We start from the raw sequence: 11,507 nt of genomic DNA on the forward strand, positions 1-11,507 counted from the left end.
ATTATTAGCCTTATATTTAGCTAATTAATAATGGGTTATGCATAACAAAACGTATTTCATTTAACTGTTTAAAGCCCGGAAGGAATGAAGCAACAATAGAGAGAGAGAAAGAGGAGGTAGGCAAATAACATTAGGGGAAATATTATGGAAGGTATATATGCGTCAGCCTACTAATTATACAAATAGGCCCTATTATATTTCAAAATGTAAATCAAATTTGCTAGCCTATACTTGTAACTTTGTAGGCAGCATGTGCTGCACCAGAATCACATGTTCTCTTCCCTGCTTTATCATGGTTTGAAAGATGTACGTATTTCCAGTCCATATAATACAGTATAATACAGTACAGTAATACAGTTCACACTCAAAAAGATTAGCCTACTGGAGCTAGTTTCAAATCAAATCAAATTGTATTTGTCACATGCAGCAAATACAACAGGTGTTGACCTTACCGTGAAATGCTGACTTACAAGCCCTTAACCAACAATGCAGTTCAAGAAATAGTTCAGAAAATATTTACTATAGAGAGCATATAGCTAGATACATCTATGGGCTTTTATGTTTTTATGTCGTGCATAATGTGCAGTAGGCTATATCATAGGCTACATTATATGTATTGGATAACGGCACAATCATTTGGGATTCTTTGGGTTTGGGCTCATTAAATGTCTTTAATGTAGGGCTCCTGTTTAATGTATGGCTCATCAGGATCAGGTAGCATCAGGCTTGAATTTTTCAAATGCAGACATAGGCCTATTTATATGCTTTATAATGCTTTTGAATGACACTTCCGGTTTTGGCGGGAAATACAGGGTTACCCGGGAGAACAATTATTTATTCTCCGGGAAAATATTCAACCCTAGTGGTCTATGTCATGGAAAGAGCAGTTGTTGCTAATGTTTTGTACACTCAGTGTATATTTAAGCAATAAGGCACGAGAGGGAGTGGTATATGTCCGGGCTCTGGCTGGGCCACTCATGGACATTCAGAGACTTGTCCCGAAGCCACACCTGGTTTGTCTTGGCTGTGTTCTTAGGTTCGTTGTCCTGTTGGAAGGTGAACCTTCGCCCCTGTCTGAGGTCCTGAGCGCTCTGGAACAGGTTTTCATCAAGGATCTCTCTGTACTTTGCTCCGTTCATCTTTCCCTCGATCCTGACTAGTCTCCCAGTTCCTGCCGCTGAAAAACATCCCCACAGCATGATGCTGCCACCACCATTCTTCACCGTAGGGATGGTGCCAGGTTTCCTCCAGACGTGACGCTTGGCATTCAGGCCAAAGAGTTCAATCTTGGTTTCATCAGACCAGAGAATCTTGTTTCTCATGGTCTGAGAGTCCTTTAGGTGCCTTTTAGCAAACTCCAAGCGGGCTGTCATGTGCCTTTTACTGAGGAGTGGCTTCCGTCTGGCCACTCTACCATAAAGGCTTGATTGGTGGAGTGCTGCAGAGATGGTTGTCATTCTCCCATCTCTGGAGCTCTGTCAGTGACCATCAGGTTCTTGGTCACCTCCCCCCAATTGTTCAGTTTGGCCGGGTGTCCAGCTCTAGGACGAGTCTTGGGGGTTCCAAACTTAGAGTGGCCTCCATCAACTTAGAATGATGGAGGCCACTGTGTTCTTGGGGACCTTCAATGCTGCAGAAATGTGTTGGTATCCTTCCCCAGATCTGTGCCTCGACAGAATCATGGCTTGGTTTTTTCTCTGACATGCACTGTCAACTGTGGGACTTTGTATAGTCAGGTGTGTGCCTTTCCAAATTATTTCCAATCAATTGAATTTACCACAGGTGGACTCCAATCAAGTTGTAGAAACATCTCAAGGATGATCAATGGCAACAGGATGCACCTGAGCTCAATTTCAAGTCTCATAGCAAAGGGTCTGAATACTTATGTAAATAAAGTATTTATGTTTTTAATTTTTTATAAACTTCTAAAAACCTATTTTTACTTTGTCATTATGGGGTATTGTGTGTAAATTAATGAGGAAAATACTTTATTTAATCCATTTTAGAATAAGGCTGTAACATAATAACATGTAGAAAAAGGGAAGGGGTCTGAAGACTTTCCGAATGCACTGTACATTAGTGTTAAAGTCCAAAAATGGATGTACCAATCCTGGATCACCCCCTGTATTATCAGCCACTGAAATAGGAGATACTTTGTCCTCTCTGTTTGCCTACTCAACCCAGAGTGAAACCAAAACACCCCATGCAGCCCATGGCAACCTGATGATGCCGATTCACGTCATAAACAAGTACGGGGGGACACTGTGGGGGAAAACAGCTAACGTTCGCCATCTGCCCATTCAGCAGCCTAGATTTGCCAGGTTATTACTTCTAAACAATAAACCCTTTTTGGTGTTCTCATAGGCTTACAATTGTTGTTTTGATTATTGCTTGTCACTATGATAATATTTGGTTGTGATAGTTGCAAAATACCTATTTTGGATGCAGCACTTGTTAGCTTGAATGCTAACTCTCATTGACAGGCTCGTAGCAAAGCAAGCCAAAGAGCATTTTACTGGTTGAAGTGTTTAAGTATAAAGCAGTTAATTTGCGACGATGACACAAAATTAAGCAGGACATTCAAACGAGCCTTACAATTATAATCCAAAAATAGTGTGAAATGCACTCATAAGCAACATTTTTGCTGGCATCCTACGATAACTCCCCTGAGTTTTTCCCCATGGTGGGGAAATTGTGAATAGCGATGTATTTACATCCCTGTTAGAGCATTTCTCCTTTGCCAAGATAATCCATCCATCTGACAGGTGTGGCATATCAAGAAGCTGATTAAACCGCATGATCATTACACAGGAGCACCTTGTGCTGGGAACAATAAAAGGCCACTCTAAAATATGCAGTTTTGTCATACAACACAATGCCACAGATGTCTCAAGTTTTGAGGGAGCGTGCAATTGGCATGCTGACTGCAGGAATGTCCACCAGAGCTGTTGCCTGAGAATTGAATGTTCATTTCTCTACCATAAGCAGTCTCAACGTCATTTTAGAGAATTTGTCAGTAGGTCCAACCGGCCTCACACTGCAGACCACGTGTAAGGCATCTTGTGGGCGAGTGGTTTGCTGATGTCAACGTTGTGAACAGAGTGCCCCATGGTGGCGGTCGGGTTATGGTATGGGAAGGCATAAGCTACGGACAACAAATACATTTGCATTTGTAATGCACAGAGAGACTGTGACGAGATCCTGAGGCATATTGTTGTGCCATTCATCCGCCTCCATCACCTCATGTTTCAGCATGATAATGCATGGCCCCATGTTCTGTACACATTTCTTGGAAGCTGAAAATGTACTAGTTCTTCCATGGCCTGCATACTCACCAGATATGTCACCCAATGAGCATGTTTAGGATGCTCTGGATCGACGTGTACGACAGCGTGTTCCAGTTCCCGCCAATATCCAGCAACTTCGCACAGCCATTGAAGAGGAGTGGGACAACATTCCATAGGCCACAATCAACAGCCTGATCAACTCTATGCGAAGGAGATGTGTCACGCTGCACGAGGCCCATGGTGGTCGCATCAGATACTGAATGGTTTTCTGATCCACGTCCCTACTTTTTTTTTAAGGTACAGTACCAGTCAAAAGTTTGGACACACGTACTCATTCTAGGGTTTTTCTTTATTTTTAACTATTTTCTACATTGTAGAATAATAGTGAAGACATCAAAACATTGAAATAACACATATGGAATCATGTAGTAACCAAAAAAGTGTTAAACAAATCAAAATATATTTTATATTTTAGCTTCTTCAAAGTAGCCACCCTTTGCCTTGATGACAGCTTTGCACACTCTTGGCATTCTCTCAACCAGCTTCATGAGGAATGCTTTTCCAACAGTCTTGAAGGAGTTCCCACATATGCTGAGCACTTGTTGGCTGCTTTTCCTTCACTCTGCGGTCCAGTTTATCCCAAACCATCTCAATTGGATTGAGGTCGGGTGATTGTGGAGGCCAGGTAATCTGATGCAACACTCCATCACTCTCCTTGGTCAAATAGCCCTTACACAGCCTTGAGGTGTGTTTTGGGTCATTGTCCTGTTGAAAAACAAATGATAGTCCCACTAAGCGCAAACAAGGTGGGATGGCGTATCGCTGCATAATGCTGTGGTAGCCATGTTGGTTAAGTGTGCCTTGAATTCTAAATACATCACAGACAGTGTCACCAGCAATAGTACCCCCACACCACCACACCTCCTCCTCCATGCTTTACGGTGGGAACCACACATGCGGAGATCATCTGTTCACTTACTCTGCGTCTCACAAAGACACGGTGGTTGGAACCAAAAATCTCAAATTTGGACTCATCAGACCAAAGAACAGATTTCCACCGGTCTAATGTCCATTGCTCGTGTTTCTTGGCCCAAGCAAGTCTCTTCTTCTTATTGGTGTCCTTGAGTAGTGGTTTCTTTGCAGCAATTCGACCATGAAGGCCTGATTCACGCAGTCTCCTCTGAACAAATGATGTTGAGATGTGTCTGTTACTTGAACTCTGTGAACCATTTATTTGGGCTGCAATCTGAGGTGCAGTTAACTCTAATGAACTTATCCTCTGCAGCAGAGGTAACTCTGGGTCTTCCATTCCTGTGGTGGTCCTCATGAGTGCCAGTTTCATCATATCGCTTGATAGTTTTTGCAACTGCAGTTGAAGAAACGTTCAAAGTTCTTGAAATCTTCCGGATTGACTGACTTTCATGTCTTAAAGTAATAATGGACTGTCGTTTCTCTTTGCTTATTTGAACTGTTCTTGCCATAATATGGACTTGGTCTTTTACCAAATAGGGCTATCTTCTGTATACCCCCCTACCTTGTCACAACACAACTGATTGGCTCAAACGCATTAAGAAGGAAAGAAATTCCACAAATTAACTTTTAACAAGGCACACCTGTTAATTGAAATGCATTCCAGGTGACTACCCTCATGAAGCTGGTTGAGAGAATGCCAAGAGTGTGCAAAGCTGTCATCAAGGCAAAGGGTGGCTACTTTGAAGAATCTCAAATATAAAATATATTTTGATTTGTTTAACACGTTTTTGGTTAAATGATTCCATATGTGTTATTTCATAGGTTTGATGTCTTCACTATTATTCTACAATGTAGAAAATTTTAAAAATAAAGAAAAACCCTTGAATGAGTTGGTGTCCAAACTTTTGACTGGTACTGTACAGTCGTGGTCAAACGTTTTGAGAATGACACAAATACAAATTTTCACAATGTCTGCTGCCTCAGTTTTGATGATGGCAATTTGCATATACTCCAGAATGTCATGAAGAGTGATCAGATTAATTGCAATTAATTGCAAAGTCCCTCTTTTCCATGAAAATGAACTTAATCCCAAAAAAAACATTTCTACTGCATTTCAGCCCTGCCACAAATGGACCAGCTGCCATCATGTCAGTGATTCTCTCGTTAACACAGGTGAGAGTGTTGACGAGGACAAGGCTGGAGATCACTCTGTCATGCTGATTGAGTTAGAATAATAGACCAGAAGCTTTAAAAGGAGGGTGGTGCTTGAAATCATTGTTCTTCCTCTGTTAACCATGGTTACCTGCAAGGAAACATGTGCCGTCATCATTGCTTTGCACAAAAAGGGCTTCACAGGCAAGGATATTGCTGCTAGTAAGATTGCATCTAAATCAACAATTTTTCAGATCATCAAGAACTTCAAGGAGAGAGGTTCAATTGTTGTGAAGAAGGAGTCAGTGCGCCCAAGAAAGTCCAGCAAGCGCCAGGACCGTCTTCTAAAGTTGATTCAGCTGGGTGATTCGGGGCACCACCAGTGCAGAGCTTGCTCAGGAATGGCAGCAGGCAAGTGTGAGTGCATCTGCACGCACAGTGAGGCAAATACTTTTAGAGGATGGCCTGGTGTCAAGAAGGGCAGCAAAGAAGCCACTTCTCTCCAGGAAAAACATCAGGGACAGACTGATATTCTGCAAAAGGTACAGGGATTGGACTGCTGAGGACTGGGGTAAAGTCATTTTCTCTGATGAATCCCCTGTCCGATTGTTTGGGGCATCCGGAAAACACCTTGTCCGGAGAAGACAAGGTGAGCGCTACCGTCAGTCCTGTGTCCTGCCAACAGTAAAGCATCCTGAGACCATTAATGTGTGGGGTTGCTTCTCAGCCAAGGGAGTGGGCTCACTCACAATTTTGCCTAAGAACACAGCCATGAATAAAGAATGGTACCAACACATCCTCCGAGAGCAATTTCTCCCAACCATCCAAGAACAGTTTGGTGACGACCAATACCTTTTCCAGCATGATGGAGCACCTTGCCATAACGCAAAAGTGATAACTAAGTGGCTCTGGGAACAAAACATCGACATTTTGGGTCCATGGCCAGGAAACCCCCCTGACCTTAATCCCATTGAGAACTTGTGGTCGATCCTCAAGAGGCGGGTGGACAAACAAAAACCCACAAATTCGGACAAACTCCAAGCATTGATTATGCAAGAATGGGCTGCCATCAGTCAGGATGTGGCCCAGAAGTTAATTGACAGCATGCCAGGGCGGATTGCAGAGGTCTTGAAAAAGAAGGGTCAACACTGCAAATATTGACTCCTTGCATAAACTTAATGTAATTGTCAATAAAAGCCTTTGACACTTATGGAATGCTTGTAATTATACTTCAGTATACCATAGTAACATCTGACAAAAATATATCATAACACTGATGCAGCGAACTTTGTGAAGACCAATACCATATGTATATATGACAAACAGATGCATATCTGTATTCCCAGTCATGTGAAATCCATAGATTAGGGCCTAATTTATTTATTTTGATAGACTGATTTCCTTATATGAACTGTAACTCAGTAAAAACGTTGAAATTGTTGCATGTTGTGTTTATATTTTTGTTCCATATAAAGTCTTCACTCACCATTTTTGCTCCATGCAGATATACTACATCCGTAACTAGTGGTTACCACATTAACAGGGTGCAATTTCTGTAACCAAATTGCGTGCTCATCTCCCTCATGCGGCAATTTTAGAAAACACAGAAGGGGGCCTGCCTATAATGGTGAAAAAAAGTAATCTGGCACAGAATTTAGGGTTTCAGCAAGTCTAACTTATTTCTAGCCTAGAATAATCCACTTTACTATTAATGTGGAAAAAATACAAAATGTGACTATTGTTGCTCACTTGTTTGTAAAAGCATTTCAACTTTCATTACAGACAGTCATGGGCATCACCTTTTAGCTAAAATAAGCAGTGGACTTCTGCTGTTGTGGGCCATTAACCATCTGTCTGACTTTGTTGTTCACACAGGAGAGAGACTTGACTATCGTGGATCCTCTGTGGAGCCTCAACAACATCATGAAGCTGACGAGTCAGAGAAGATTCTCTCCACATCAGAACACCTCAAGAAACACCAGCGAAAACCCACAGGGAAGAAATTTCACTGCTGCTCTGACTGTGGGAAGAGTTACTCAAGATCAGATTCACTAAAAGTACACCAGAGAATTCACAATGGAGAGAAACCTTATAGCTGTGATCAATGTGGGAAGAGTTTTGTTACATCTAGCCGTCTGACTGTACACCAGAGAACACACACAGGAGAGAAGCCTTATAGCTGTGGTCAATGTGAGAAGAGTTTTGTTACTTCTAGCCATCTGACTATACACCAGAGAACACACACAGGAGAGAAATCTTACCATTGCTCTGACTGTGGAAAGAGTTACTCAAGATCAGATTCACTAAAAGTACACCAGAGAATTCACATTGGAGAGAAACCTTTTAGCTGTTATCAGTGTGGGAAGAGTTTTAATGATCCAATCAGCCTGAAAACACACCAGAGAATTCAGGCTGGAGAGAAACCTCATTGCTGCTCTGACTGTGGGAGGAGATTCACCTCTTCCTTTTCAAAATTACATACATTACAATCACACCAGAGAATTCACACTGGAGAGAAACGTTATAGCTGTTATCAATGTGGGAAGCGTTTTACTGAATCTAGACAGCTGACTATACACCAGAGAACACACACAGGAGAGAAACCGTACCCTTGCTCTGACTGTGGAAAGAGTTTTGTTTCTTCAGGACATTTAAAATCACACCAGAGAACACACACAGGAGAGAAGCCTTATAGCTGTAATCAATGTGGGAAGAGTTTTACTCACTCAAGCTGCCTGATGGTACATCGGAGAACACACACAGGAGAGAAACCTTATAGCTGTGACCAATGTGGGAAGAGTTTTGTTACATCTAGCCGTCTGACTATACACCAGAGAACACACACAGGAGAGAAGCCTTATAGCTGTGATCAATGTGGGAAGAGTTTTACTACATCTAGTCATCTGACTATGCACCAGCGGACACACACAGGAGAGAATCCCTATAGCTGTAATCAATGTGGGAAGAGTTTTACTCAGCCAAACAGCCTGATTTCACACCAGAGAATACACACAGGAGAGAAACCTTTCAGATGTGATCAATGTGGGAAGAGATACACTGGTAGAAAATCTCTGATTAAACATCAGAAAATACATACATGAATACGTTGTTTCATGATATCAATGAAATAATGTCACAATGTAGAATGTTTTTAACGTTGTAGTAGAAGGAGTATTTTAATTAATGTCACAATGTAGAATGTTTTTAACATTGTAGTAGAAGGAATATTGTAATTAATAATGTCACAATGTAGAACCCTAAACGTTTGCCCCCTGTTCTATTGATTTCAGCGTGATATGGATATTAGCCGCATCAGGGCAAAAATCCAGGCTCTGAATTGAAAGAGCACTATTTATGTGATTAACAGAAAAAGTGTTGCGTTACACTTACCGCATTGGGAACCCACTTGAAAAAAAATGCAACACTTCAAAATGTCCTCTAACCAGTGATGTAAACATTTCCCAGATTCCGTGTGGTTTTTGAGCTGTTAGTTTGAACAGGACATGCAACCTCATCTCCCACCTCTCGCGCAATTGATTTCAACGTGATATCGATATGAGTGTTGACAAAAGTGTTGTGTTTCTCTTCATTTTGGCGACCCCTAAATTTAAACGCATTACTCCAAAATGTAGCGGACTGTCATCTGAAGGTTGTCCTCTAACCAGTGAGGTAAAATATATCTCCCGTTTCCATGTTTTTGTTGTTGTGGTTGTGTTTGTTTCAACAGCACGCACAACCTGATTTCCCCCCTAATCGATATCAGTGATTTAATTGCCACTTGTCTAAACAACATGCTAATTAAAGAAAATACAAGTAATATGATTACTATTGTGGCACCTGTTTGTGTCGATAGTACATTTTATGTTTAGGTTTTCAACATTTCACAAACTGTTTCTGCATATTGGTTATTGATTTGGACACGTTAAAACTGTTTTGACTTTGGGCTATCCCACCTAGCAAAATTACTTTGAGACATTGAAAAGAAGACTATGTGCGACATCCAATCCACATTCGGTTTTGTCCAATTTACGTTCAGTTTTGGTTGAAAGTGAAAGTTTAAAATACATATTTTTCAGTTCGTTGTTTCAACAACTTGAAAACAACTTTAATTTCAACGTACTTGCAGCCTATACACATGGTATAAAAAATTGGTCTATGAACAATTTTATTAACAATCATACAGTGCCTTGCAAAATTATTCATCCCCCTTGGCATTTTTCCTATTTTGTTGTATTACAACCTGTAATTTAAATGGATTTTTATTTGGATTTCATGTAATGGACAAACAAAATAGTTCAAATTAATGAAATGAAATGAAAAAAATGGTGGTGTGTGCATATGTATTCACCCCCTTTGCTACGAAGCCCCTAAATAAGATCTGGTGCAACCACTTACCTTCAGAAGTCACATAATTAGTTAAATAAAGTCCACCTGTGTGCAATCTAAGTGTCACATGATCTCAGTGTATATATACACCTGTTCTGAAAGGCCCCAGAGTCTGCAACACCACTAATCAAGGGGCACCACCAAGCAAGCGGCACCAAGAAGACCAAGTAGCTCTCCAAACAGGTCAGGGACAAAGTTGTGGAGAAGTACAGATCAGGGTTGGGTTATAAAAAAATATCTGAAAGTATTCACCCCCTTTGGAATTTTTCCTATTTTGTTGCCTTACAACCTGTAATTAAAATGGATTTTTGGGGGGGTTTGTATCATTTGATTTACACAACATGCCTACCACTTTGAAGATGCAAAATATATATTTTTTGTGAAACAAACAAGAAATAAGACAAAAAAACGGAACTTGAGCGTGCATAACTATTCACCCCCCCCCCAAAATCAATACTTTGTAGAGCCACCTTTTGCAGCAATTACAGCTGCAAGTCTCTTGGGGTATGTCTCTATAAGCTTGGCACATGTAGCCACTGGGATTTTTACCCATTCTTCAAGGCAAAACTGCTCCAGCTCCATCAAGTTGGATGGGTTTCACTGGTGTACAGCAATCTTTAAGTCATACCACATATTCTCAATTGGATTGAGGTCTGGGCTTTGACTAGGCCATTCCAAGACATTTAAATGTTTCCCCTTAAACCACTCGAGTGTTGCTTTAGCAGTATGCTTAGGGTCATTGTCCTGCTGGAAGGTGAACCTCCGTCCCAGTCTCAAATCTCTGGAAGACTAAAACAGGTTTCCCTCAAGAATTTCCCTGTATTTAGCGCCATCCATCATTCCTTCAATTCTGACCAGTTTCCCAGTCCCAGCCGATAAAAAACATCCGCACAGCATGATGCTGCCACCACCATGCTTCACTGTGGGGATGGTGTTCTCGGGGTGATGAGAGGTGTTGGGTTTGCGCCAGACATAGTGTTTTCCTTGATGGCAAAAAAGCTCAATTTTAGTCTCATCTGACCAGAGTACCTTCTTCCATATGTTTGGGGAGTCTCCCACATGCCTTTTGGCGAACACCAAATGTGTTTGCTTATTTTTTTCTTTGAGCAATGGATTTTTTCTGGCCACTCTTCTGTAAAGCCCAGGTCTGTGGAGTGTACGGCTTAAAGTGGTCCTATGGACAGATACTCCAATCTCCACTGTGGAGCTTTGCAGCTCCTTCAGGGTTATCTTTGGTCTCTTTGTTGCCTCTCTGATTAATGCCCTCCTTGCCTGGTCCGTGAGTTTTGGTGGGCGGCCCTCTTTTGGCAGGTTTGTTGTGGTGCCATATTCTTTCAATTTTTTTATAATGGATTTAATGGTGGGATGTTCAAAGTTTCTGATATTTTTTTATAACCCAACCCTGATCTGTACTTCTCCACAACTTTGTCCCTGACCTGTTTGGAGAGCTACTTGGTCTTCATGGTGCCGCTTGCTTGGTGGTGCCCCTTGCTTAGTGGTGTTGCAGACTCTGGGGCCTTTCAGAACAGGTGTACAGTGGGGAAAAAAAGTATTTAGTCAGCCACCAATTGTGCAAGTTCTCCCACTTAAAAAGATGAGAGAGGCCTGTAATTTTCATCATAGGTACACGTCAACTATGACAGACAAATTGAGAATTTTTCTTCCAGAATATCACATTGTAGGATTTTTAATGAATTTATTTGCAAATGA

General features: G+C 41.4%; 1 protein-coding gene across 1 annotated transcript; it reads left to right on the forward strand.

The window, feature by feature from the left end:
* Window positions 1-7,138: 7,138 nt before the first annotated feature.
* On the forward strand, window positions 7,139-9,233 carry LOC121571841 (zinc finger protein 501; the record flags this gene model as incomplete). The annotated part of the gene is made up of 1 exon (XM_041883572.2): window positions 7,139-9,233. A coding segment is annotated over one exon (1,374 nt), but the record flags the coding sequence as incomplete, so codon positions are not given.
* Window positions 9,234-11,507: the final 2,274 nt, after the last annotated feature.

This window comes from Coregonus clupeaformis, chromosome 1 (assembly GCF_020615455.1).
Source record: "Coregonus clupeaformis isolate EN_2021a chromosome 1, ASM2061545v1, whole genome shotgun sequence".
Classification (NCBI taxonomy): Eukaryota; Metazoa; Chordata; class Actinopteri; order Salmoniformes; family Salmonidae; genus Coregonus; species Coregonus clupeaformis.